The sequence below is a fragment of the Dasypus novemcinctus genome, chromosome 9 (genome assembly GCF_030445035.2).
Source record: "Dasypus novemcinctus isolate mDasNov1 chromosome 9, mDasNov1.1.hap2, whole genome shotgun sequence".
NCBI lineage: Eukaryota > Metazoa > Chordata > Mammalia > Cingulata > Dasypodidae > Dasypus > Dasypus novemcinctus.
The window spans coordinates 115,730,585-115,758,518 of record NC_080681.1 but is presented as its reverse complement, the minus strand read 5'-3'; the positions used below and the strand labels follow the sequence as shown (position 1 = coordinate 115,758,518).

The window sequence follows — 27,934 nt, the reverse complement described above, 5'->3', positions numbered from 1 at the left end:
CCAACCATTAGGAAAGGAACACCTATGTGATAACTATTGATTTCTGGAAACAAGAAAGCCACAGACCCATAAGTCTCAGGACTGTCCATGTTAAAGACTGGTTACTTACACAAAATGGCACTTCTGGATTATTACACACCAGGCAGGGATCACTCTCCAGGTAGTAGCCATCAAACTCCACTAAGCCAGATAATGTGCTAAGGAAGAAACCAGTCTCAGCATAAGAAAATTTTCACTTTGGGAATGACTGAGCTTCAAAAAGATGCCATGAAGAAGTCATGACTCAATATCTTCCAAAGCCAGCCCCACACTACTAAGAACATAAGGAAATGTGAGAAGTCCCAAAAAGGGTTTAAAAGTCACAGGAAGGAATTTTCGATTAATCAACCTTAACATTTCCTATTTCTGAGCTGTTCTAAGGTCACTAGAATCCTAAAAAGTTGCACTTAAATTTTAACTCAAATTATAGTCATAATTAAAGTTCTAAAAAAAAAAAAATCAATGAATCGTACTTTAAAATAGGTGAAATTTGTGGTATGTCAATTATATCTCAATATCAGACTTAGACCCTTGAAACTTGAGACCTTCTTATATTAGCTGCTTACCAAACTCAAATTCGGCAGTTGTACTTCTAGTACTTTCTATTAGCAAGGCCCTGGGCTATGTGAAAGGATTGAAAGGTCAACTAGAGAGGGTCACTATTCTCCAGGGGTTTATCAATTCATATATAAGAGCCTATCACATGCAAACAGTAACTCAGACTGTTGACTAAGCTTCAAATAGGTAAAAAGCAAAACAAAGCTCACTTATAAATATTGGAGTTGGGATGGTTGGTAAGAATGTGGTTTTGAGTCCGCAGAATCTCCACAGCCTTGTGTGAATATTCCTTCAACTGAAACAGAATTCAATAAAGAAACATAGTTAAAGCCCAAAAGAAGGTCTTAATAGAAAAGACTTTTCTGCTTTCTAGCTGAAGTCTGGTATGAGATTTCTCAGACCCCTTGAGAAATATACAAAGATAGGCCTAATTCCTAGTCATTTAGCAGATTCCATTTCCTTTAGAAGTTTCCATGATCTTAGTGTTAGGCCACCTTTTCAGAGCTTATGGGAGAAGATACTTTTTATCCCATGGAGAAGCCATGACATGGTTACCTAATTGCAGAAACACTCTTAGGTATGTAATCAGGGCTGCCAGCAAATACAGAGGCGCACAGTGCTTCAAGGAGTTGCATCTTTCTCCCCCACTTGACCTACTTCTATCAACTAAGCTGAATTTAGATTGTACAAATTGGCTAGTGTACATTAACTATGTGATATACATATTAAGTGCTTAATAAGAAATGCAAAACTAGATATATTCAAGAGACTTCAAATGTGGACCTCCTTTCTGGATTGGTCTTAATGTTCTTAATACAAGAGAGAGAGAAAAAAAAGATAAATATGGCAAGTTAGCCTCTCTGCCAGTAAATTAATGTTACCTTCTTCTCTGTTTGTGGGGTTTTCAAGGAGAAATATCCTAGTAGGTCCACAAACTGGGCAGCCTTCCGACCATAGGCTGGGAGCTCTGGCCATATGGACCACATCAGATCTAGCAAGAGCTCCTGTTGAGATTTGCTGGAGTTTCTGTAAATAAATTACAGTTCATATTACCAAGTAGCAAAAAAACCTAAGACTCCTTCATTTATGGCCAAGGCCAATATCAGCTCCAGACTGCAGATGTAGCTCACTCTTCATATCTATGGATTAAATTTGAAAGGTTTTTGTTGCAATTTTGACTATTTATCCTAATAGATAAAGCACAGTCATCTATGGATTTCAGGAGGAGGGCCATTCCCATCATCCAGCATTACTGAAGGGTAGAAACTGAGTTTAGCCAAGAGAGAAGTCTGGTTATTTTACAAACTCCTAAACATAGACTTCTGAGTGGAAAAGAGATAGTCTCTTGCCTAGGACACCCAGAGTAGCCAAAAAGCAAATAACTCAATTGAAGAAATCTCTAATATTGCAGAGGATTCAAGCTGCTATAAACATAAAACCAAGACAGAAACATATCATCACCTCATTCCAGACTCATTCAGATCTGCTAGGGCTAAGCCCTGGACCTCACCTGTAAATATGCAAGGTCAGGCAGTGGGCCTGCCAGCGGACCGAGGAAGAATTAGACTCTAACAGGAAGCAACGGAGAAACTGGATCAGAGTTTCCTTATCTGCAAATTTGTTCAGTTGATTCACCAGAGCTGTGCACAGCTGGTCCTCCTGGCTGCCTGAGCTCTCACCTGCAAAACCAGGGCAAGACTGAGGACTGAAGAGTATGAAGAAGTCATCTAGGGTCTTAGAGCCTGTGCTACTAGATGGAGAGGAAGGGTATTCTGTTCATTTTTCAAAGTTTCAACTAAATAGTTATAATGTGCAATTTTCAGTTCAGGGAACAAAAAGGTCAGCCCCAAATGAGACATACAATACTACCAAAAAAAAGCACAAAATAAAGTGTCTATGTAAACCTGGTACTAAACAAATATAGTTACATTGGAGGAGGAACTTTTAGAAGCTTGCAATCTAAAAGAGTTAACACTACTATAGACCTACAGAAAAACGTCTGAATAATTAATTGGGGGAATGTAAAACACCACCATTGCTCTCAATCCCTGAACATCAGTCTCAGGCCTCCAAGGGCCATGAAAAGCAGTGAAGCAGAAAGACTGTTCAGAGAGGTAAAGGTCAGTTAAAATAGTGTACATTCGTTAAGTATTTTACAGTTTACAAGGTACATTCAACACTGACAAGCACTCCCACAGAGCAGGTATTATTATTTTACCAAAAAGAAAAAAATTCAAATTAAATGGCCTACTAAAAATGTTTAAGGTCAAGGCCCCAGATTAGTTCAGTGCACTTTGACCTTTATTATTACTATAATATTGTTTAAGGTGTCACCTCAGTATGACTGAAAATGAGACCAAAAGTAGAACTAGAGAGTATCTGGGCTTTAGGACACCTATATAAATCAGGATAAAAGACCTTTCAGAAGGATAGAATACAGGGGTTGGGGGAAGGGGAAATGGGGAGTTACCGCTAAATGATTATGAGTTTTGGTTTGGGATGATGAAAATAGCCTGGAAATAGTGGTGAAAGTTACACAGTATTGTTGATGCACTTAATGTCAAAGAATTGTCCACTTAAAATGGTTAAAAACATTTTTATATTATATATATTTTACCACAATTACAATAAATAAATTTTTGTGACTTAAAAAAAAAGATAGAATAAACCATATGCCTGGTCACCAAGACAAAAGGGTCCTTCTTACCTTCCTTCTCCTTTTCCTTTTCCTCTTTCTTGCTTTTTTTGGTGGATGACTTAGACTGTGTTGTGGCTTGTCCAGAACCAGAAACCACAGGGGCTGAGGAGGAAGAAGCACTAGAGGGGCCTGCAGAGGCGGCCATAGCAGCAAGCACTTTGCTGCCACACAGAGCGCAGGAGAGCAGCTGCAGCAGCACTGGAGACACCCCTTCATCTACCAGGAAACTCACTTGGAGGAGGAAGTACAGGACGGCTGTAAACAGAAGAGGCCGTGGCTCAGCTCTGAGGTGACTACAGCTTGATGTCAGAATAGGAGCAAACTTTCTACAGTCAAGACTACCCTACTCCCACCAGCTTCCTAGTCCAAATTCTCTCTGCTGGACATTACTGAGAAGAATTTATACCCTCTGTGGAAGTATCTGACAAGTATTATAACAACTACATTCAGACTGGATCCCAGTCCCCTCTTCTTTGAATAAGATGATTCTCTAGAATTCATGTAGCTCTCTTTAGCCTTGCCATCACTATCCTAATCCCTCTTCAATCCATTCTCCATAATGCAGCTAGAATGAGCCATTTAAATAGAAAATTCTTTAAAGGACCATCAAGATGGGGCTTTCTCTCACCACTCCCTACTGAGCATGCTCAGCCCCAGTCATACTAAACTTCATTAAGTTCCTTAATCATTACGCTCTCCCAGACTTATCACATGCTGTTCTCTCCACTAAAAACAACATATGTCTCCCCCTCCTCGCCCCCAAGATCATCCTTCATCTCGTGGTTAAAATGTCACTTCCATCCTGGAGGCCAGATACTCCTACTTTGTGTTTCCATAGCACTACAAATTTTGTCTATTGGCCCTCATCACTCTTTTAGGTTTTTACTTATCTTCTCTGCTAGGCTGAAAGCTCCATAAGAGCAGAGTTTCTGTCTATTTATCTTGCTCATGATTATATCTCCAGCATCCATTTCAGCTTAGCACATAGTAAGCTTCACTATATAGTTCTTGAAAGAATGAATGAGTAACCGTAATCAAAAGGAATAGCACTGCTTACAGTCATCTTTGATGCAGAATTTCTGCCAGTTGATGGTTCTCTGGGCAGCAATCTCTGCACAGGCTTTCAAGTGCTCCATCTGAAATGGAAACCGATCACTGAAAATGAGTAACTCCTACAAGCAGCCCAAATACCCATCACACCTGCTGCCTTGAGTGGTTATCATCCTGGCTTTAGATTGCAAATTGATCATGGTCCTCTGTGTAAGGGAGGTGCTTTATGGAATGACTGGCTGATTCAGTATCCTGTGAGCCTGGGTACCAAGGCCCCACTCACTCCTGCAGTTCTCACTGAGCCCTCTGTTTACTCCTCACTACACAAAGGCCCTTTAACTTGAGAAGGCAGCAGCTAAGGTAGGACATGACCTGAGAAACTATAATCCAGTTTACTTATGTCCTTGCTATAGCACAAAAGCAAGAACACTAGATGAGCAAACCAGGAGTCTTTAATATTGAAGATATTCTTTCTAGATGCTCATATGCAATATATTCAATTTACTCTCCTAAACCCAGTTTCTCTTTAAACAGTAATATATTTTTAAACTCCAACCTTCACCATTACTTCAGTTATTCAAGAACAAAATCAGAAGTGTACAAATTTCAGGTTATCCTGTGCATGACATGAGGTGTTGCAAATGACACTGGTAAGTAGACCAAGCCACCTCATTTCAAGGGAGGAACCACTGCCAAGTGGGAGTAGAAGTGGTACGGTGGAAATGCCAGACCCTAAAGCCAACTGCACTTGGTCAAGTCCCCAGTCAGATATGATGGATTTACCCTCATCCCCACACTGGACACGACATTCTGGATATTACAAACCCCTATACTGCTCCAATCTATACCTACTTGCCTGAGTCTCATTACATGCCCTCTCCCTGCCCTATTTCCCAGCCCTCGTACCAGGCTGATGAGTGTGTCATACTGCAAGGCGGAGCCTGAGCTGGCTGTAACCACACTTGCCCGGAGAAATATCCCCTGTTCCTCTAGTAACTTCTTGATACCACGCATGTGGGAGTCCAGGGTGTGCAAATCCCGAAGTTGCCGGTACTTCTCCTTTGATCCACAGATGAAGAGCAGAAGTTTGCGGACTTGACGTCGCACAAATGGAGTTTGCTGGATCATCAGATACTTTAGGGGGAAATGAAATAAAGAGTAAACAATTTGGGGACTGTATTTGTATCAACCATGGCTCTTCCATCCTGGGTGTTTTGTTTTGTTTTGCCCTTGTTTTTTTTCCCTCTCCCTTCACTTTTTTGGCTTCTTAATTTTTTATTACACAACACTTGTCATTACTTTTGGTGTCAGAACAGAGTAATATCAGACTGGAAATTTTATATATATATACACACCCTGGGTTTTTATGAACTGTTATTAAGAACTGCCACACTACTTCCTTCCAGCTAAGCCAGCCTCTGGTGAACTTAATTTCTTAAAGGGATCCAGAGAAAGAAACAGAAAGAGAAGAGTCAGAGGAAAGAAGCAGCAACATTCATGCTCCTCTTTCTTGAGTACTTAAGATTCTCAGGGAAGCTGGACTCCATTCCAGTTCACCCTAAGTGAAGTTATAAGGAAAGAAACAGTCACAATGTTTTTTTTCTGGTAAAAGTCCTAGGGAATGTACTAATATAAACATTTTCATCCAAATGAAAAAAAAAAAGAACTGGGGAAGAGGCTGAGTTGGTATGGCTCTTCAACTGGCAATGGTCATTTAGGGTTTGCTAAAACAAATTATTCTTCCCAGAGTTAATGTCATGCTTGCTGTGCTAATAATTAAGCTACTGTCTCATGGCTCCAAACCCACCCTGCCATACTCTGCTCTGTGATGCTCAGTCCTGAATTAGGCTACCTGCATTGCTTCTTTGCCAGTTGGCTCCCTCTTAGGTTCGCCAGTAAGGAGCACTAGGAGGAAAAGGGAATGTGCTCCTTTCTGTGTGCCTCCTAACCTAACAACAGCCCTTCCCCCAAGAGCTAGGTGGTTGTAATCATCACCTTCAAGTATTCCCAGACTAGTATCAGCTGCAGTACCAGTATCAGCCACACTGCATTCCCTGAGAGCTCCTGAGATATCACCACTAGCCCCTCCTCAGAGCTCTAAGTCCCACATCCAGAAGGTCTCTCCTCTTCATGCACGGGGCCCCTGGGAGTTGCCTCTTACAGTCTCTGTGTTACTACAATTTTTCCTTTTTGTCTCTTTGGTTCTCCAATATCTATTTAACCATTTCCTATAATAAAATTCTTCTGTTAAGATAACTAGTGTGGATTGTTTTCCTCACAGAGCCCCTAATTATTAACCTTGCCCATTATTATCACTACAGACTCAGAAGCTAAAGCAGATGGCTTGCTTTCACACACATCTTCCACAGCTTTGCCATGTACTACATTCCAGAAAGGCAGGACCACCACCTAATGAGTGGGAGATACTCTGCCAGGGAAACCACTGGATAAGAAATAGGAAGGAGGCAGATTGCAAGGGAGTCTCAGCAGATTGGCACATGTTTGGGACCTTTACTTACCTCTGAGAGAAAGTAAAACCATGAGTGGTCAAAGACAGGAGGTGGGATTCGAGAATTGGTGTCAGCAATCTTTTTGATTTGGTATGGAAGCCGTAGTACCATCTCTGTTAGAAGCTGAGTATAGGCCTCAAACACATCAGCAGCATGACCCTGGGAGAAGACCATTTGTGTGAGAGTTGATTGGCAATTTTCTTTGACCACAATTAGGAACAAGGCTGGATTATTGTCCACTAGGCATAATATGTTTGGAGTTGGTAAATATGCCTTATAAAGTTGGAGCCATCAACGACCAACAGTTTAATTTACAAGTCCAGCAAGGTCCCATTCCTGGGGACAATTTAATCACATGCAAAGGTTACAATGAAAACAGGACTCACTACTCTTAAAAGTTCTATCATTTTACCCTGTGGTTTTTGACATTGGGTTAATTATACTTTTACACAGAAATAAGAGCTAAAAAGTTAAAAAAACAAAATTGATAAAACCATGGTGGATAAAGATTGTTTACGTTCTATGAGACATTTATTCCATTCTGTAAAACCAAACTTTTCCATGATAAGCAAAAATATTTAAATAAACCAAGGGGATCATATTACAGAAGGAGGCAGGGTACTGGGAGATTTGAGGAGAGTGGAAACAACAGCTATTATGCAAGCTGTATGGCCCCAAAATAGCAATCTGCAAGACTTTAGGGGAACAATGTCTTTCATATATTTAACCACCTGTTATTTATTCATTTTATGCCCAGCATTGGGTCTGTAAATAGGAATAAAACATGTCTTTGTTGACAATTTGAAGAGGAAAGCAGAGAAGTGGCTCCAAGTATAGGCAAAGCGTGTCCTGAGAACACAAAGACTATCTTCACCAGACTTGTTAGTGGAGAAGTGTGTGTTAGATAAAGTTTACCCAAGGATCTAATGCTTAAGCCAGGTCTTGAAGAAGTACGAGGAGTGTCCTGAAGCACTAAGAGTTTAGCTAGATGGGAGAAGAAAGGGATGTAGGGGGAAGGGAAGAATTTCAAAAAGAACAGTGTGTACAAAGACAACATGCCACATGAAGAGAAATGAAGAGATTGGTAAGGCACAGGAGAGGATATTATAGGTGACAAAGCTAGAGCAGGGGTTCTTAACCTTTTTGGTCTATGGACCCTTTTGCCAGTCAGGTGAAAACCATGGACCCCTTACTAAGTACACACTATACTGTGTATTATTTAGTAACTATATTGCACTCACACCAACATGTCCCCACAAGAATAATTCTTTTTCGAACTTCAATTCAAGCTTATGGACGCCTTGTTAAGAATCCCTAAGTAGGTAGCTGGATCCTCAAAGAACTTTCTGGTCTAAAAGCAATGGAAAACCACAGAAAGGTTGTTTTTATTTTTTTTTTAAAAGAGAGGCACATGATCAGATTCACACGTTTTGCCGTTATTATTTCGTATTAAGAAGCCCAGCTAGTTTAACCCGCCTAATTCCACTTTGTGGGCTCAAAGGGAGTAGAAGTGGCATTAATAATTAACATTTACTGAGCACTGGTAGGTATTAGGCACTGTGATAAAAGGATTGCCTCATTTGATCCTCACAACAACCCTATAAAGAAGATACTATTTGCATCCTCATTTTCCAGGTGTAGAAACTGAGGCTTACCAAGGTTAGACAGAACTTCTCCAAGTTTTATCACTGGTAAGTGACTACCCGAGATGGGACTTGATTCCAGACACATCTGATCAGAAAGCTCATCTTCTTCACTAACACGTTAAAGGGCCTCCTAGGACAGCAGTGGGGAATGTGTGACATACGCAAGGACTTGATCCACTACTGACATCACCTTGTACAGTCTCATCTTTTTCTACGGAGCTGAATATGAAATTAGAGGACTGTCTAGTTTCATTCAATTCCTCAGGTTCACACAAAGTGACAGGAATCAGAATCCCAGTAGAAAGTTGGGTAAAGTGGTCACTTATCATATCATATTGAGAATAAAACCCACCAAGAACTGCCAGCTCCCTCCTGCAGCTCCTCACACTTACTTTGACAGTAAGGAGGAGAGTGCTCTGCATGAGGGCTAGGAGTGGCTCCTTGGCCAGGGAAAGTCCTCACCTTCACATACTGGCGGAGAAAGAATGGGCTCATGTCAGGTGGGGATGAAGTCGTGTGTGGTTTCAGCAGCTGACTGGTAGCCACAGGCTCCTCATCATTCTGTTGACTCTTCCAATACTCCAGTAACGATTTGAGCACATGTAGGCAATAGTCCACAGCTCCTGAGCTCAGGAGGGCTGCTGCTGTGGCACTGGAGATGAGGGAAGATGACTAGGAGGGAGAAAAGAAAACACACACTGGATGAACTGAGAAGGTAAGAATGGCTTATAAAAACTGTGTGAAATCCAGTTGGGTCTTAGAATCCATGATTAGCTGTTATGGAACTGAGTTAGTCTCTCGAGTTTAAAAACTTCCCAATTAGCTTAAACATTTCCCCAACTCTTCTAAACAACGCATGGTGACAGAAAACAAAGAGACATCAGTTCTCAACTCTAATCTCCCTACACACATGTGCCAGGGGCCAAGGAAGCAAGAATTAGATAACCTTTCCCACTGGAAGGGATGAGTTTTCTCTTTTTCCTCGGGTAACTAGAAAAGCAGCCTATTTTAAGAAGGAAAGAAAACTTCCCACTATAGATACTTAGCAAACCCCCCTCCTGGTAGGGGCTCTTCCATACAACCAGCTTTCCAAAGGAGATGGGGAAGAGTGATCAAATGAATAAGCAAGTAGGTGAAAAGCTACTGTAAATAAAACCATTAGGAGAGCCTTGCAAATCCCAACAAACCCCACAGCTCATAAGCTCATTAAGACTGGATGCAGTTCAGCCTCAATTTCTACCTTCTCTGCTTTGAGTTAATCTCCTTTCTACCACGTACACACTGCTTTCTCTCTGCTTTATTACCATACCTTATAGCAATATATAGCAGGGGGATCCTCTTAGTTACTCTGTGCCTTGCAGAACAGTCCCCGGCTTTTCAATAATGGAACTTCCAAACCCTTTAACCCCTTCAACAGAGGGATTGGGGCAAAGATCAGGGCTTGGAAGAGATTCTAAAAAATGTGGGAAACTCTGCTCTTCAAGAGGTGCCAGTTTAGAATTTTACTTTCCTCAGGCAACAATGACCTTCTCCTAGCAGAGGACTATCACCTCTGCACTTTGCCCTAGCGCCAACCAGACAACCCTTTTATCTTCCCCAAAGCCCATGAAGCTGAAAGCAAAGATACCTCACATATGGAAGACTTGGATCCCGATTTGGTCCGGGACATGAAGACACTCAAGAGTCTCATTACTACCAGATGGACTTCATTCAGGGCACTGCGTTCATTCTTCTTGGAGACGTCCTGCAGGGAGAAAGAAGCCCAGAAGCCTACACTTACTTTAAGCTTGAGGCATGCCCTGAACAAGATTTCTTCTTCTAGCTTATCATATTGAATCAGAGACAGAACAGGCTCCAATGAGACTGTGAACTATACCTGAGTAACCTAGAGCCTGATATACTTAGGAGGTCATATTAAGACACAAATAACGAATTCAATGTTTGTACCTTGTGGGGCTACAATATATCCATGAGGGCAGGGACTCTGTCTTGTTCCCCATTTACACTAATGACCCAAAAGCATGCCTAGACCAAAGTACTAACACATGTTATACACATGTGAATACACATGTTGAATCAATAAAACTGGAGTCCTCAGTGGATGGTTACCCCTTGAAACATGGTGAAGTTCCTCTAAGACAGGAATGACAAACTGAGAAATCATCTCAATTCTTGCATCTCACACTGTTGTGACTCTCAAATTTTACCTTTTTATCCATGCCCAGCTCAGCAATAAGCTGGGAGAGTAGGTTGTCCAGAGCCCCTTTATCCTTCTCATCTTCTCCATCCAGATCTGTAGTGAGCATCAGAATAACCTGGAAGTCAACAGAGAGGTAAAACATGAAAGTCAATTTCCTAAAGGACAATAAAGACAGGATGTTTCAAAAGAAATCTCCACTTTCTTGACTTTCCTGACAATCAAACCTGTAATCTGTTAAATTTTTAATTTCCAGGTTATTTGAAGCTTAAATGTCCTAAGTCAGAAGAGTCAATTTTGGTATATGCCATAGTTGGCATCACAGTTAAATGTTTTGCAAATAGTTCACAAAAATAATTGATTAACCCACATCATACCCCATCAAAGTGGCTTAAAATAGGGCAGTGTCCTATAGATTAAAGAACAACTTTGCCTTAGAGGAAGACAGCTAGTGGAAGAAAAGCTATCGAACCACATTCTAATACTTACACATAAAGATACAACAGACTAGGAGTCGGACTTGGCCCAGTGGTTAGGGCGTCCGTCTACCACATGGGAAATCCGCAGTTCAAACCCCAGGCCTCCTTGACCCGTGTGGAGCTGGCCCATGCGCAGTGATGATGCGCTCAAGGAGTGCCATGCCACGCAGGGGTGTCCCCCCCATAGGGGAGCCCCATGCGCAAGGAGCACGCCCCATAAGGAGAGCAGCCCAGCAGGAAAGAATATGCAGCCTGCCTAAGAATGGCGCCGCCCACACGGAGAGCTGACACAAGGTGACGCAACCAAAAGAAACACAGATTCCCGGGCTGCTGACAACAACAGAAGCGGACACAGAAGAAAAGACATAGCAAATAGACACAGAGAATAGACAACCAGGGCAGGGTTGGGGGTGAAGGGGAGAGAAAGAAATTTTTAAAAAAAAGTTACTACAGACTAAGAAACTCAGGAACAGGCAAAAATTTTGCTCCTGGCTCCATCATTAACTAGCTGGTGACCTTGATATTTTTCCTTAAATTCTCTGATCCTCAGCCTTATCTATAAAATGAAAGGCTGTGACTTACAGTTCAAAATTGTATTCCACTATTCTACAGCTTAAAACCAAACAAAACTGTATGGGATTCTCTGGAAGAGAGAGGTGAGCATGCTCAAGGACGGTCTGACTATAATGTGACAGATCCAAATGAACTGACAGATACCTGCATGTATGGGATGGCCCGGACACCTCCAACATTTCGTAGCTGGGGCAAGGTCTGCAGTAGTCTCTCCAACAGCATTAGACGGACCATGTGCAACCTAAAAAAAGTCAAAGAAAATTATCAAACAAAAGCTAGTTTGCAAACACTAACCAGCTGATGATAGTTCTTGCCTCCTGCCACCAAGGTAAGTAAGGAGCCTACGGCTTGGGAACAATGCTAGCATTAAGAAAAATGTTAACATTTGCAATCCTTCTGCAATCCAGGAATTCCCCCAAAACAGAGCCAAAAATAAATGAATGAATGAACAAAATTAATTAAAAAAGGAAAGAAAAGAAAAATATTAAGAAATCTGCCTGCTTTTAGTGTGGAACTGGAAACAACCCCTACTCCTAATCACTGCCTACAGAAGAGAAAGCAGAATCTAATCAGGAAGTTGCTAACCTGGATCACTATATTAAATATCCACTACAGAAGAGATGGGCCCTTTGGTTTTTTAAAAATGATAAAAGTAAAACTTGACAAGCAATCCTTCAACTGATTTCTAAGTTTGAAACTGTTGAAGACTTTTGGCTCTGTACAACCATATCCAGCTATCTAGTAATTATTGCCTGCTGAGACTACTCCCTTTTTAAGGATGGTACAGAGTCTATGCAGGAAGATGAAAAAACAAACAAGAGGGATGATGGCTAATTACAATGAACAAACAGCAGAGAAGAAGTGACCCCAATTGCTTTTGGCTAGAGACACTGCTATGCCTTACTGGATAATCTTTTTTTTTTTTAAAGATTCATTTTATTTCTCTCCCCTTCCCCTCCCATCCCAGTTGTCTGTTCTCTGTGTCCATTTTGCTACATGTTCTTTTTGTCCACTTCTGTTGTTGTCAGCGGCATGGGAATCTGTCTTTTTTGTTACCTCATCTTGCTATGTCAGCTCTCCGTGTGTGCAGCGCCGTTCCCGGGCAGGCTGCACTTTCTTTCGCGCTGGGCAGCTCTCTTTAGGGGGCGCGCTCCTTGTGCGTGGGGCTCCCCTATGCGGGGGACACCCCTGCGTGGCACGGCACTCCTAGCATGCATCAGCACTGCGCATGGGCCAGCTCCACACGGGACAAGGAGGCCGGGGGTTTGAACCGTGGACCTCCCATGTGGCAGACAGACCCTAACCACTGGACCAAGTCTGCTTCCCTGGATAATCTTTTGATGACTACATGATAATGTACGTGGAGTCGTTAGAACCAAAGGTGATAAGAGAGCAATATGGACTACTGGATATGAAGAGAGAGAAGCTGTTACACATATAGGGAGGGTATACAAGGAAAGGTTAGGACTTCCTGCAAAGATAGCGATTGGTTATCAGTCCCGTGCAGACACAGCTACTAAGGGCAGCTCCACCACTAAAAATAAGTGTTGTTTAAGAAGACACCTCATGAGTAGTCTCCTAGGAGACTGTGTTAAGCAACTGAGATTTAGGAGCTGAACCAAAGCCTCTTCAAAAGCAGAGTGGGCTGCATTTAAATTTGATTTCCACGTAAATGTTGCTATGATATAGAAGAAGTCTCATTCACCTTTGTGTTGTACTTCTATGTTCATGTATTATTTTCTTTTGCTTTTTTAAAATTTTGACTAGCATTTTCACTATCCCAATCAAAGAATTACAGTGCACATCACCCCCAGAAGCCATAACTGTGTTGCTTGGCCCACTCTGTAATAGCTTAGTGGAATTACCATTACCAACACATATACCCATCCACAATATTCAAAAGAGAACTTGCATTTCTACACCTTACAGAAAAAAAAAATTCTGTTTATGTTACATTGTAAGCAGGAGCATATTTTACTGGTTTGAAGACTGTGATAAATACAGTTTGCCAAAAATTTTCTTTTATTTCTTTTTATAGCATTGTTTTTGCTGTATTCTTGCTGACGGCTATTAGATTTTAATTTATTTGTTTCCCTACTTGATAACATTAGTGGTTCCAATTTCAGTTATTCACTTTGTTTTGCTTTTGTTTTTTTCTTCATGTAACAGTGGTAAAAGATCCAGGAATATGACACAGTGGTGGAACAAACATTAATTCTGTGCATTCTTTGGTAAATTTTTTTTTCTCTCCCCTTCCTTTCCTCACACGCCCCGCCCCCCCCAGTTGTCTGCTCTGTGTCCACTCGCTGTGTGTTCTTCTGTGTCCGCTTATATTCTTGTCAGTGGCACCAAGAATCTGTTTCTCTTTTTGTTGCATCATCTTGCCGCATCACCTCTCCGCATGTGCGGTGCCACTCCTGGGCAGGTTGCATGTTTTCGCGCAGGGAGGCACTCCTTACGCGTGGGGCTCCCCTACGCAGGGGACACCCCTGCATGGCAGGGCATTCCTTGCACACATCAGCACTGCACATGGGCCAGCTCACCACATGGGTCAGGAGACCCTGGGTTTGAACCCTGGACCTCCCATGTGGTAGGCAGACGCTCTATTAGTTGAGCCAAATCCACTTCCCAATTTCTGTTTTTTCGTAACTACAAAGCTTTGATACAAATTTGTGCATTTCATTCAAATCCGTGATTTTTATTTGTGGGATTTCCTAAATACAACTGTGGATTTTTAAAAATATTACATCACAATTACATTCCTAACTAGAATTAGAATGTCTGTTTTTGTATCTTTGTGCCGTATTTTAACACTTTGTATTACTTAGGTTATTTCGCTTTGGTTAAAGATGGCTCAAGTAGAGATGCACTCCCATTCATATGAAGACAGTACACAAAACTGCAAATAAAATATGAACAAATGGGAAAAAAAAAAGAAATCAAATCTGCCTGTTTGGAACCAGCAACACAGGAGGAGAAATGTCACTCCGTCAAAGACAACAAGACTATGTCAAACTACAATGATGGTACTGGAAGAAAATCTATCACAGAAAAGTGAAAAATATTTCCTAAGCAATTAGATTCTAGTTACTCTCAGCACCAAAACCAAACCTCCAATTGTGAGCTTTCTAGCTTTTTCTAAAACATGACCCTATTCTGCCTCTGGATGTTTGGTCTACAAATTCTATATGATCCAGTTGCACTGTAACCCAACTTTCTTTTTTCATGTGTCCCAAGCTTTTAGGAGGGCCAGTCACTGCTTTACCCTCTCACACCTGGTCCATTTTTTTTCTTAGTGTAAAATTCAATTTCAGTGCCACCCTTTCCTTCCTGGACCCATGAGTTTCCCCACATATTCAAAATTGGCACCTACCTAATCTTCTTCACCTTCAGATATACAGCTGGCCTTCAGTACTGTGTGTCTCTGGATCTCTAGTGAATACACCGATCCCAGAGGACTGATATGCATAATAATTTATTGACAAGCTGATTGGCAGTCTTACCCAACAAAATCTTAGATAATAAGAGTGCAGTTGCTGAATGGATTAATGGATTAATTCTCTTAGTAAACTGTTCCCACTTCAATTTACCTTAGGGTCTGTTTGCAAGAAACCATATGTGTATATATTTTAAAATGTGTTATCTTACATATCCTAGCAGATGTCTACCATATTTTCAGAATAATAGATGTTTGAATGAAGTACAGGGTCTTACTTAAATAACAAACGATGATCATTCCAAATAGAACCCAAAGGAAAGGGCTAATTGTTCTTTAGAATACAATAACACATACGAGTCTAAGCATTAACTAAGCAACTTGTACGAGGTCTACAAATGAGTCAGAATTGCTCAGGAATGGGAGAGAGGCACAAGTGAGGAAAGGTGAGATAAGAGTAACAGTTCAATACTTTTGCAGATAAAACATAATGAGCTCTGAAATGGAATGAAATCTTCAGATTTGGAGAACTTACATGTGAAAATACACAGTCAAAGGGAAAAAAATCAACAAAATGAGCAGAATCTAGACCTGTACCAAAATCACGCCAGAATACTGGCTTTTCAGGCTCTTAGATGGTACTCTTGAAATTTAACAAAAAAATTAAACAATGCATCAAAAATTGCAATTTCCTCTTCTTTAGTTACTTAAAAATAAAAACCACTCAGTTATTATACTATTTGAAACACGTAATTCACCTACCAATTGCTTAATTAATTGATTTATGGGGGAAAAAGTTGACTTAAAACTAGAGACTTCCATTTCAATAATATGGTTAGGTTATAAAGAAAATACTAAAACATTGTTTTAGATACAGTAATTAATCTCAAAAATTTCAAAGGACTGAAATCACATAGTATGTTCCCCAACTGTACTGAAATAAAACTAAAAATCAAGAACTGAAAGATAACTAGAAAACCCCCAAACATTTCAAAATTTAGCAACACATTTCTAAATATTCCATGAGTCAAAGACTCAACACAACAGAATTTAGAAAATGTATTGAACTAGAGAAACAATAATGAAAACACAACCTATCAAAAGATGTAGGCTGCAGCAAAGCAGGGGGTTCTTAACCAGGGGTCAATGAGCTTAAATTGAAATTCCAAACAGCATTATTCTTGTGGGGATTTGTTGGTGTGGGTGTAACATATTTGTTATGTAATATATAGCACAGTGTGGACTTAGTAAGGGGTTTACCTGACTGGCAAAGGGGTCCGTGGAACAAAAAAGGTTAAGAACCCCTGGTTTAGAGGGAATTTTAGAGGAAAATACACAGCTTTATATATGTATTAGAAAAGAAGAACAGTTTAAAGTCAATAATTTAATTTTCCATCTCAAGAAGCCAGAAAAAGAAAACTAAACCCAAAAAATATAAAAAACAGAAGGAAAGAAATATTAAAGAGTGGAAATCAGATAGAAAGCAGACACACAACAGAGAAAAATCAAAGCCAAAAACTGGTTCTTTGTAAAGATTAATAAAATAACCCATAGCAAAGACTGATGTCTTTTAACTAAGTAAAAATGGTACATCATTTCAGCTCCTAAAGACATTAAAAGATTGACAAAAAATACTACGAGCAACTTTTGACACAAGAAAAAATGAAAATAATTCTATATATTTAAAGAACTAAAATCAATCTTTAAAGAAAGTCCAGACCCAGAAGACTTAACTGGTAAATTCTTCCCAAGGATTTTTGTAAGAAATTATACCAATCCTACATAAACTTCACCAGAGAGCAGAGAAAGGGGGAACATTTCCTGACTTATTTTATGAGGCTAGAATAACATGAATAGCAATCTCTAACAAAGACATTCCAAAGAAGAAAAATTAAAGGCTTAAAGAAAATAATCATACATCAAATTCAGTGATATAAAAAATAATATATCATGAATAAGTGCCCCCATAAACCTGGTTTAATAATAGAAAAATCAATCAATGGAATTTATAGTCTCAAACAGAATAAAGGCAAAAATCCATATAATCAACTCAATGGATGCAACAAAAGCAACTGGAAAACTTAAAAACCCATTCAAAATAAAAAGCTCTCAACAAACTAGGTACAGAACTTCATTAATTTGTTAATGATTATCTATAAAAAACTCTCCAGCTAAAATCATACTTAATGGTGATATTGAACTTTTGCTTTCTATGTTTGAGAATGAGATAAGGATGTGCACCACCACTTCTTTCAATATTACATTGGGGGAAGAAAATTTGGCTCAGCGGATAGAGTGTCTGCCTACCATATGGGAGGTCCAGGGTTCAAACCCAGGGCCTCCTGACCCATATGGTGAACTGGCCCATGCACAGTGCTGATGTGTGCAAGGAATGCTGTGCCAGGCAGGAGTGTCCCCCGTGTAGGGGAGCCCCAGATGCAAGGAGTGCGCCCCTTAAGAAGAGCCGCCCAGCGTGACAAAAGTGCAGCCTGTCCAGGAGTGGTGCTGCATGCACAGAGAGCTGAAGGAGCGAGATAATGCAACAAAAAGAGACACAGATTCCTGGTACTGCTGACAAGAATATAAGCGGACACAGAAGAAGACACAGCGAGTGGACACAGAGAGCAGACAACTGGGGGGAGGGGGGAGGGAGAGTTGGGGAGGGGAAATACATTTTTTTTAAATCTTAAAAAAAAAAAAATTACATTGGAGGCCCTGCTCAACACAATAAGGCAAGAAAAGAAAATTAAAAGGTAGAAATATTGGAAAGAAAAAAGTTAAACCGTTATTATTTTCAGATGACAATATTATGTATGCAGAAAATCCATCAGAATCTATAATTAGAATAAGTGAAGTTAGAAAGGCCACTGGATACAAGATCGAAATAAAAAAGCAACAATGGTCTGAGTAGCAATTAAGAAATTATTAGGGCAGCAACTGAATGAAAGTAGAAATCCAGAGAGATAAGCAGAGTCCAGAGACAGATTTTAGGTCAAGACTTAAGGTCAAGATCTGGTTGCTAGGACCTCAAAAGGCATTTAGAGGAAGTGGATTTGGCTCAACTGATAAGAGTGTCTGCCTACCATATGGGAGGTCCAGGTTGTTCAAACCCAGGGCCTCCTGACCCATGTGGTGAGCTGGCTCACGCGCAGTGCTGATGCGCGCAAGGAATGCCATGCCACGCAGGGGTGTCCCCCAGTGTAGGGGAGCTCCACATGCAAGTGCACCCCATAAGGAGAGCCGCCATGTGTGAAAAAAGCAGAGCCCGGCCAGGAGTGACACCACACACACGGAGAGCTGACACAGCAAGATTACGCAACACAAAGAGACACAGATTTCTAGTACCGCTGACAAGAATGCAAGTAAAAACAGAAGAACACACAGTGAATGGACACAGAGAGCAGAGAAATAAATTTTTAAAAAGACATTTAGAATAGGAAACAAAGCCCAGAATCTGTCCAGGTGGGAAGAGTCTCCCTTTTTTTTTTTTTTTTTCAGGCAGTACCAGGGACTGAACCCAGGATGTCATATACTGGAAGCAGGCACTCAATCACTGAGCTACATCTGCTCCCAGAAGGGTCTTCTAAGAGAGCCTCATAGAAGAACCACAAAAAGCTATACCCTCAGTGTTAAAGTAACCACATTAGCTCCTCCCCCCACCCAGAGCCTCCAAAGAAATATTAGGTGGTTTAAGTTTCAATACTGAGAGGAGGGGAAGGAAAAAAGAAATAGCTGCCAAGAAAATAGCCTGCATTAAACATTTTTCATTTATAGTCAACATTTGTGTCCTATTTAGGAAATCTTTGCCAACCCCAAGATGTGAAAACATTTGTCTTGTACTTTAGATCTCTAGTATGTGTATAGTATAAGTTATACATCAAATTTATTCTATATGGATTTTCAACTGAATCATTACCACTTACTGAAAAGACCATCCTTTCCCTCACTGTACACAGGCATCACCTTTATCGTTAAGTCAGGTGACCATGCATGTGTGGATCTGTTCCTGAACTCTGTTCAGTTCTATTAATCTTGTCTATATTGGCACCAGTATCCCTGTCTTAATTACACAGCTTTACAATAAGTTATAGTGGTGTAAGCCCCCTAACTCAGTGAGTCTTCTCCAAAGCTGCCTGGCTAATCTTAGCCTCTTATACTTCCAAATAAATCCTAGTATCAGCTTGTCAATTCTTACACATACATAAATCCTGCTGGTCTTTCTTACTGGGATTATATTCAATCCATATCAATTTGAAGACAATATGTCATCTTTATAAATAAGGAGTCTTGAAAACCATAAACATGGCATATTCCTTCATTTATTTAGGTCTTCTTTAGTTTCTCTCAATTAGGTTTTGTGGTTTCTAGTGTAGAATTCTTATACATCTTTCATACTTATTCTTAGGTATTTGATATTTTTTTGACGCTATACAAATAGATCGAGAAACCATAATTAAGCACAGGGAACAAAAAAAAAAGGAAAAAAATAAATATTAGAGCTAGTAAGATACATAAAGGAGAGAATATTATGGTCTACCACCTATTTAACTGAGTCTCAGAGAAACAATAGAAAATGAGGCAGAAGCAATATGTGAAGAGATCAATGAATGAGAATTTTACAGAACTAATAAAATATACTAACCACACATTCAAGAATCCAAAAGACTACTAAGCAGTTCAAATGTGAAGAATTCCATCCTAGACAGATCCTAGTAAAACTATTGAGGAAAAAAAGTGACAAATTAAAGATCTGAAAAGTAGCAATAAAGACATTCCCTTCAAAGGAGCAACAGTTACACAGATTTTTCTTCACTGGCAATAATAAAAGTCAGAAAACAGCGGTAATTTGTTGGGGAGAAAAAAAACTGTCAAAAAAAAGTTTATATCCACCAATATACTTCCATAAAATGTGAAAGAAAAAGACATTTCAGACTAACAAAACCTAAGGTGTGTAACCAAAAGACCGCCTTAAAGGAAATCTAAATTTTAGACTTACTTCTTGAAGAAAAATGATCCTAGATGGAAGATCTGAAATGCACAAAGAAATGCTAAGCATAGAAAGTGGTAAATATGTGAGTGAAACTAAACAAACAATGATCATATGAACTACTTGAAACAAAATACGTTTTGAAAGCTTTAAAAAATTTTAAAGTGCACAAAAAAGTAATTAAAACATTTAAAAAGCATTTAAACTGATAAGAAGGAGCAAAGTCTTCTAAGGTTCTCATATTATTCAAGAAGGTACAGTTATTAGTTAATTCTGTTTTGGATAATTAAATATGAAATGTGTTGAAATGAATAGTATAACCAATTGCAGGATTAGAAACAATGAATAACCCCCAAACTTGTAGTGTTGGAAGAAAAAAAAAAGGAAGAAATAGAAATGAAAAAAAAATAGCAAATCAACTTTAGCTAAGAAAAGGCTGCAAAGGAGAGAAAAAGGAACCACTGAAACACACAGAATAAGAAGCACAAAGTAAATGGTACACAAAATTTCAAATCCATAATTAACACTAATTATAAATGAACTCATTGTTTCAATTAAAAGATAACAGGAGAGGAAAGTGGATGTGGCTCAATCAATTGGGCTCCCGTCTACCATAAGAGAGGCCCTCGGTTTGCTTCCTAGGACCTCCTTGTGAAGGCAAGCTGGCCCGTGCCCACGGAGAGCTAGCGCAGCGAGATGATGCAAGAAAGGGAGACAAGCAGACACAGAAGAATGTGCAGTAAATGGACACAGAGAGCAGACAGCAATCAAGCGGCACAGCGGGGCAGGGGGCGGGGGGAGGGGGATAAATTAAATCTTTACGAAAAAAGGTAACAGCAGACTAGTTTTACATTTTTTAAAACAGTAAACTAAAACAAAAAAATAGACTACATTATCCGAACACAATGAAAGTACGCTAGAAATCAAATTAAGAGGAAAAAAGTTTAAGTAGAAATTCCCCTTATTTTAAGGAACTAGAAAACAAACTCTGTCAGAGTATCAACATTTAACAGAGCTAGAGGTCATCTTTAACCAAAGAGATGTTGCAAGCAGTTCATGTTGAAGCAATATAATACAGGGAATGTTAGATACACTCAATGATGCCCTCTTAAAATGCCTGATGCCTGACTGTTACAGCGATTTCTTTTTCATGACAGAAAACATTCCATTCAAAATTCTAATTCTTTATGTCTACATTTAACTTGATAACAGTTGGCCTCAACGGATCCAACAAACCTTAAATCCCAAGTGTTATTCTTAGTTGTTTTCCCCCTCTTCGATTTCTCTAGTTACCTCTTGGTTAAAAATACATTTACTCCACCAATCCACTACCAAAGACGACTACAGTTTCTTGGGGGAGGTGGGAGGGAGTGGGTAGATTAGGATTTTATAGACTATTTTCATTTTGCAAATGCCAAACCATTAGTATTTCTAGACATAAATACAGATACTTGGATACTTGCTGTCGTATTTCTCCTTTACCTTATAAACATGCTGAACAAGGAGCTATTTCTAATACATACTTAACCATTACTGTTGAGCCTAGAAGAGTGCCATTTATAAAGGGGGTGTTACATAATGAGTTGTGGGTAATTTTGAAACAAGAAAGATTTAAGTAAGGAGGATACATGTTTTTATGGTAATATTTTATAGTTACTAAGAGATTTAGGGGAGCCTTAAAAAACACCTTCTATTTTTGCTACAATTGATTTGATATACTTCTAATTAGGACAAAGACAAACCAAAAAAACCTCCTAAGATTTTAAACTTTTTCTTCAGTTTTTTACCATTATACATAAAAAATAATATACCATTATCACCATGTCTACCTTCTGCAACTGACCAATCATTCTACTCCTGAAATAGTCTCAGTAAAGTCTCTTGACTATGATGATGACATTCTCACCTGTTGCTAGTGTGGACATCTCCTTCAGCTTCCCCTTCCCCTTCTCCCTCTGAGCCATCTCCTTCCTGGTGCCCAGTGGTGGTGCTGATAGCACCCGTGCTTGAGCTGACACTTCCTGGACCAGCTGGATGCCCCTCAGCTGTAGCATCACCATAAGCACTGCTCCGGCCAGATACTACAGGGAAATAGTTAAGACATACAGATCAAATCCCAAGGCATGATGGACTCCAACACATTCTGAATTTAAACCAATATTTTAAAAATAACTTTACATTTTTTTCCTCTTTGTGAAATGAAGTAAGGACTGAATTCATGACCTTGGCCCACAGCACTATGCTAAATCACCCTCATGGGAGCTGACTGGCCATCCTCCAGGATATAAATTCTACCTACAAGAATAATCTTAATCTCAGCTGCTGATAAATTTTTACCTCATACTCTAGAGGAAACTTAAACTTGCATTTCTGATAAGGGAATTTAGAAATTATCAGCTACTCAATCTCCTCTCTAAGAATTTTTCATCTCAGATTGATTTATAAGGTCAAACCAAAATAGCTTTGTATGCTTCCTCATTCTAGAGCCCTACCTTATCTAGGGCAAGGATAACTGTGGGTATGGCCTGCTGTGTTAACATGTCATATCATTAACAAAAGAATGGACCCTAAATATCTTCCCCTGATAGGGAGCAAAAACTATAGAATGAGGGGCATAAAAGTCACGCCATAACTGTTTTAGATTAATCAGGATTTGGGATTGTGGATATCATTGCTTTCTTCCATTAACAGACCAGTAAAAGCCTCCTATATTTCAGTATTAACCCATCTGGGCTTAAACGATCATTAGGGTTAAGAGAGAAGGAATTCCACAAAGGGATGTAAGACTTTCAATGAGTCCCCCAAACTTCTCTTTGCTGACACCAATCCCAGGACCCAGGCAGGAATGCCTATTTCATCACCACCCTCTGCACAAGGAGCTGAGCATCCCCAGCCACATTACCACTGTGTTCGCCAGCCACTGAGTCCACAGCACTTCCCCCGCTCTCTGAGCCCACACTACCACCATGGTCAGCAGGAGAGGTCCGAAGGGTGGAACCATCAGTTGCTGCTGTGCTGCCCTCGTCGTCTGAGGCTGGAGCTGAGAGAGTAACGAGAGCTGTTACAAGTAAAAACCCCTCCTTGGGGTGAAAGAATCAAACCACATAGCGCTGAGGACACAACGCGGTTTATAAAACCTGCCGTCAAAGAAAAAAAAAGGAAAAATTTGCTGTGCTGGTTAATCACTAACAGGAACAAACACTATACACAGTGCATTGCAAACAGTACTTAGACAGAAGTGAACACCCAGTTCACTGGGCATTTCCTTCGCTGTTACATTACAGTGCAGAGATTCAGTAAGAATCTATGACATGGGTGCTGCTTTCTAGTTAAATCCTCATGGTCACCGTCTAGGTGTTACTGACACTTGCTGAGAGATTAGAAATTAACCATTACCAAAGCATAGAACTCTGAACACTAAAATTTGTAATCAGTCAATTTATGCCTATGTTACAAAATCTTTAATTGTGAGCTCTTAAGTCAACCCTGTTTGGTTTTTTATCAGGTGGTCCAGATGGGAGCTCACTGGAAAATTTAACACCATCTAATTATCCTCATCAGATGCTATTAATGAAGCAAGGAAATTCCCCAGAGACAGCCACAGCATCCAGGATCAGGGCTGAGCTGAGACAGGAGGAAAATGCTGGATGAGATACACAGGGGAGGAAAGCCTGGACAGCCACAGAGCACAAAAGGAACACAATTTGCACAACACAACAGCAACCTCAAAGCCTGAAATGACAGCAACTAAAGACACCTAAGAAAAGCAACAAGCCATGGTAGCAGGTGAGAGGGGACAGCCAATTTCTCCCTTCCTAATCTATCCAGGGTAAAATTCCCAAAGGGAAAAAAATAAATACAGAGAACCATCAGTCTGAAAAACTATAAATCAACCCTTATATTACTCAGGGCTTTATTGTCCAGTGTTTCAGTCAGGTATTCCCTACTCCTCTAATTGGTCCAATTTTCTTTCAGTAAATATCTTTTTTCTTAATAGATGAGGAAAGAGATTGAAAGTAAAGACAAAATAGAGTTTGAAGATTTCCTATGAATTATTATTGTCCACAAAAACCTTACCTCCCCAGCTCATGGATCCCCAATGGCTGTCCACACTGACCAAGAATTCTGACACATAACCCAGCTTCTTAGAGCTTCACTTTTACTTGTAAATGCAGGGGGAAAAAAGTCAATAGATATGACCTGTACTTCTTGTCTTCCTTTTAATATTGTCTAAAATGTCAAACTCTGGCAAGAATCCTTAAAGATATCATTTTAAGCCCTATTGCTGATCAGCCTGCAAGCTTCTCTCTTGGCCTTTCCTCAGGGAATTAGGTGAAGCCAGGCAGCATGCAAAGTGTCAGAAGCGGAGCCATGAGAGCCTTTGCCAAGCTTGATTGCTATGTCTGTCACACCCATGTTTCTAAAGCAGAGGCAGAAGCAGGAAATCCAGAATGGCCTGTCAAAGCAGCTGCCCATTATACTCTCACAGCATTGGAAACAAGGCTTTAGGGGCCTGGGGCCCTGAGCTGTGCTCCTTGCTGTGGACAGTTACCTGATGCTGTGGTGTCAGAGAGGGTTCCTGCGTCCAAAGAGGAAGAGCTGGGTGCTTGGCCGGATAGTCCCAGGCTCTGCAGGCCCAGGGCACTGCTGCTGCTGCCTGGGAAACAAGTGGAGAGTGAGCACAACACCCCCTTCAGTCCCCATCCTCAACACTGCTTTGGCCGCCTGCTTCCCTCAGGAGTCTCTTAAACACCAGCATGTGACCCCCTCTGGCCTAGAAGTTAATAAACAGCCTTGGCTATCCACCCACCAAGTTTGGTTCCAGAGATGGTAGAATGCCTCCTTCTGTTCAGGCAGGACACAGGTTGGAAGAATCTAACCAATTCCACCAAACCAAACTGACAAACTATGCGACTGGCTCCCAGACTGAAAATCCCACTACAGTCCCTCTCACTCTCCACCTGTATCGCTGAACAGCTCTCACCCAGATCAACCTCTCCCCACATCTGGGGACAAGCTAAGTCAGCTGGGTATCAGTAACTGCCAAACCCTCTTTTCTGTGCAAGGCCAATGGGCTGCTTTATTCCTGGCACAGCCTTCTACCTTGTTGGTCCTGCTGCAAGCTCAGGGCAATGGCTAGTTCAACCATGGTCTCATCATCTGCATCAGGCGGGATGTCCAGCATGGGGGGGAAGCCCTCTGCACCTGCCAACAGGGCCTCCAGGGGGGAGGGGTTGCCATTGTTGACATTTTCAGCTGTCTCCAGGACCATCGACTCAGACTGCAGAGAGAAAGCTCTGTCAGTGTCCCATGGTAGTATTGGAAGACCAACGAATAAGAAAAAGAGGAGAGTTCTGAAGCACTTTCTCCCCTCTCCACCTGCCAGAGACTCACCACCATCTCAAAATCTCCATGGTCCACCTCACTCTGTTCCTGGCTTTCCTGACGGATGTGACCACCATTCGGAATCCCTGATGACTGCATTTTCTCATCTGCATCATCATCGTCATCATCATCCTTGTCTCCTGAGTAAAAGAAACCCCAGGCGCCTGAAGATACTTGCTCTTTCCTCCTTTGGACATATAGTATGATAAGTCCCATAACAACATAAACACAAGAGAAGTTACTAACTAGCACCTTGTGCTTTGGAGGAAAACTCCAGGGTGCTATGTCTGGCCTTGATCTCTTGCTTCCTAGATTTAGCAGGATCGGGGAACATGGGGTTGGGTTGGCAGGGATAGTTTGTGCCAACCTCCCCCTTTGGAAAGAGACTTTTCCAGCTGATGAAGAAAAACAACCTCGGATTCCAAAGGGAATGTTCACGGAGCAGAGAAATTCAAGACCAGTAGGCCCACAAGCTCCCATCAACTCTCAGGAGACCCAGAGCAAGCAAGGCAGGGGAAAGAATGCAATTAAGATGTTTATCTGTTATCTGTCATACAGTAGCTTGGAATGTTATTTCACTACTTTTTTCCAAAACAGTTAATGAGATTTTCACACTACATAATCATTATGAGAAGAACCAGAATTAGAATGTAAAACTATCGAATGGAAGCTGAGATCACCACTATAGGTCCTGCCTGCGCCTACTTCTGTGTGAAGGTGGGGTGGCTTTCTTTTAAGAATTCCAGGTTAGACTTCTGATTGTCAAGAAAGGATGGAAACTTCATCTTCAGCTCGATGGACTGTTAAAGCAGGTGAATATGTCCTTAGTTGGAAACATAAGCTATCTGTATTCTAAGTTCCTACCAGAGAAAAGAGCAAGAATCTGTTACCTAGTTCATCAAAAACTTAGATAAAATACATGATATTCAGGGAAGATAGTCAGGAGGTCATGAAGTTGCTTACGTCCCTCTAGACCTGTGCTGTCCCATATAGCAGTCACTAGTCACATGTGGCTACCGAGCACCTGAAATGTGACTAGTCCAAACTGAGATGTGTCATTAGTGTAAAATACAAACCAGATTCTGAAGACTAACTACAAAGAAAAGAATGTAAAATATTTCATTAATAAGTAAATTAATTTCATCTGATTTTTTTAATAATGTAGCTACCAGAAAATTGAAAGTATATGTGACTTGAATTATATTTCCATTGGATAGAGCTGCTTTAGATATTGAAATTTACTTCATTAAGTATCCAGAGAATGACATAATAATAATGCTATTATTTGGACACCTTATAATACTGCTTTTACTAAAATGTAAATATTATGCTCTTGATTTGTACCCAAGAGTATGCTAATGGAAAATTCTGCAAAATTTGCTACTGAATTTAGTATTACCACCCTTTTGTAATGAAATGGACCTTTAATGAAGAGCTTTTATGCCAGGGAAAGTATAATTTCCCTGGGAGAAAAAAAAAAGAAGGCTATTATTTTCATCTTTGGTCACTGTGATTTTTGTAAATGTTCTTATTTTATTTTTACCATGGTTTTTAGGAAGCTTTTAGTCAAACTAAGACCTTAACAACTACGCAGGACCTTGTGATGTAGATTTTCTGTGTACTGACTTTTTATCATCAGCTGTACTATCGTACCTTCATTTTCCCATGGCCTTGATTTTTCTTATTTTTATCATACCTAATATATGGATTTCTATATATCAACTTAAATTCTTTATGGAAAAAGGTAGAGTAAAAATAGATAAAGAGTCTCTAGGATCTTGGTCAACACGAGCAGCATATCCTAAAATATACCTCCCCATCCTCTTTCCCCAATACATACACAAACACAAACCTAAACCCAGACCTCACATTACCCATTGGAGTGTTGCTTCGAGGGGAGGAAGGCAATGTCACGTGTCTCCGTTTGTTCCGGGGCCTTAGGACTCGAATTAGAGCTTGTTTACAAGAGAAGCTCACAGCAGGATCCTGAAGTTTAAAAGGAAGTTGTCATGCTTACATTTTACATTCTTCATGAAACTGTCTATAAAACTTTCCTTTCTTGCTCAATTACATGCATATGGAAGATCCATCTCCTCTCACCTGCAACCCAGCTAACCAAGCTCAGCACTTAATCCTTATTTCTGGACCTGACATATGTAAGACCCATTCAATACATTCTTTTCCTTCAGTTCCTGGTATTAGACTGGTAGGTCAGTTGCTCCTAAAGTCACCTTGGCTCTCTACAAATGGGTTTTGACTTTTCATCAGATGATCAGGCTCCCAGTGTCCATCTCAATAATTCTAACACTAAGGCTTCTGTGACAGGGTCACCAGAAACAGGAAATTTTACCTACTACTTTCTCATCCATTCATACA

The 27,934-nt window shown here is 40.3% G+C and overlaps 1 protein-coding gene and 1 pseudogene across 8 annotated transcripts in view; one reads left to right on the top strand and one right to left on the bottom strand.

The window, feature by feature from the left end:
• Window positions 1–27,934, bottom strand: part of UBR4 (ubiquitin protein ligase E3 component n-recognin 4) — a 142,140-nt gene that overhangs the window by 49,307 nt on the left and 64,899 nt on the right. For 3 of the 8 annotated variants that reach the window (XM_058304262.2, XM_058304263.2, XM_058304267.2), the window contains 18 exons: window positions 27,433–27,544; window positions 25,568–25,698; window positions 25,277–25,454; window positions 24,726–24,830; window positions 23,076–23,231; window positions 22,080–22,254; window positions 11,895–11,991; window positions 10,709–10,816; window positions 10,129–10,245; window positions 8,964–9,173; window positions 6,865–7,014; window positions 5,252–5,479; window positions 4,353–4,431; window positions 3,305–3,550; window positions 2,108–2,276; window positions 1,479–1,623; window positions 807–892; window positions 110–197 (listed from right to left, as the gene is read on the bottom strand). In XM_058304262.2, the coding sequence (XP_058160245.1) occupies window positions 110–197; window positions 807–892; window positions 1,479–1,623; window positions 2,108–2,276; window positions 3,305–3,550; window positions 4,353–4,431; window positions 5,252–5,479; window positions 6,865–7,014; window positions 8,964–9,173; window positions 10,129–10,245; window positions 10,709–10,816; window positions 11,895–11,991; window positions 22,080–22,254; window positions 23,076–23,231; window positions 24,726–24,830; window positions 25,277–25,454; window positions 25,568–25,698; window positions 27,433–27,544 (2,580 nt within the window). The remainder of the gene's footprint in view (window positions 1–109; window positions 198–806; window positions 893–1,478; window positions 1,624–2,107; window positions 2,277–3,304; window positions 3,551–4,352; window positions 4,432–5,251; window positions 5,480–6,864; window positions 7,015–8,963; window positions 9,174–10,128; window positions 10,246–10,708; window positions 10,817–11,894; window positions 11,992–22,079; window positions 22,255–23,075; window positions 23,232–24,725; window positions 24,831–25,276; window positions 25,455–25,567; window positions 25,699–27,432; window positions 27,545–27,934) is intronic. The other 5 variants (XM_058304264.2, XM_058304265.2, XM_058304268.2 and 2 more) reach the window with 2 other exon arrangements.
• Window positions 12,051–13,367, top strand: LOC139439591 (eukaryotic translation initiation factor 4E pseudogene; annotated as a pseudogene).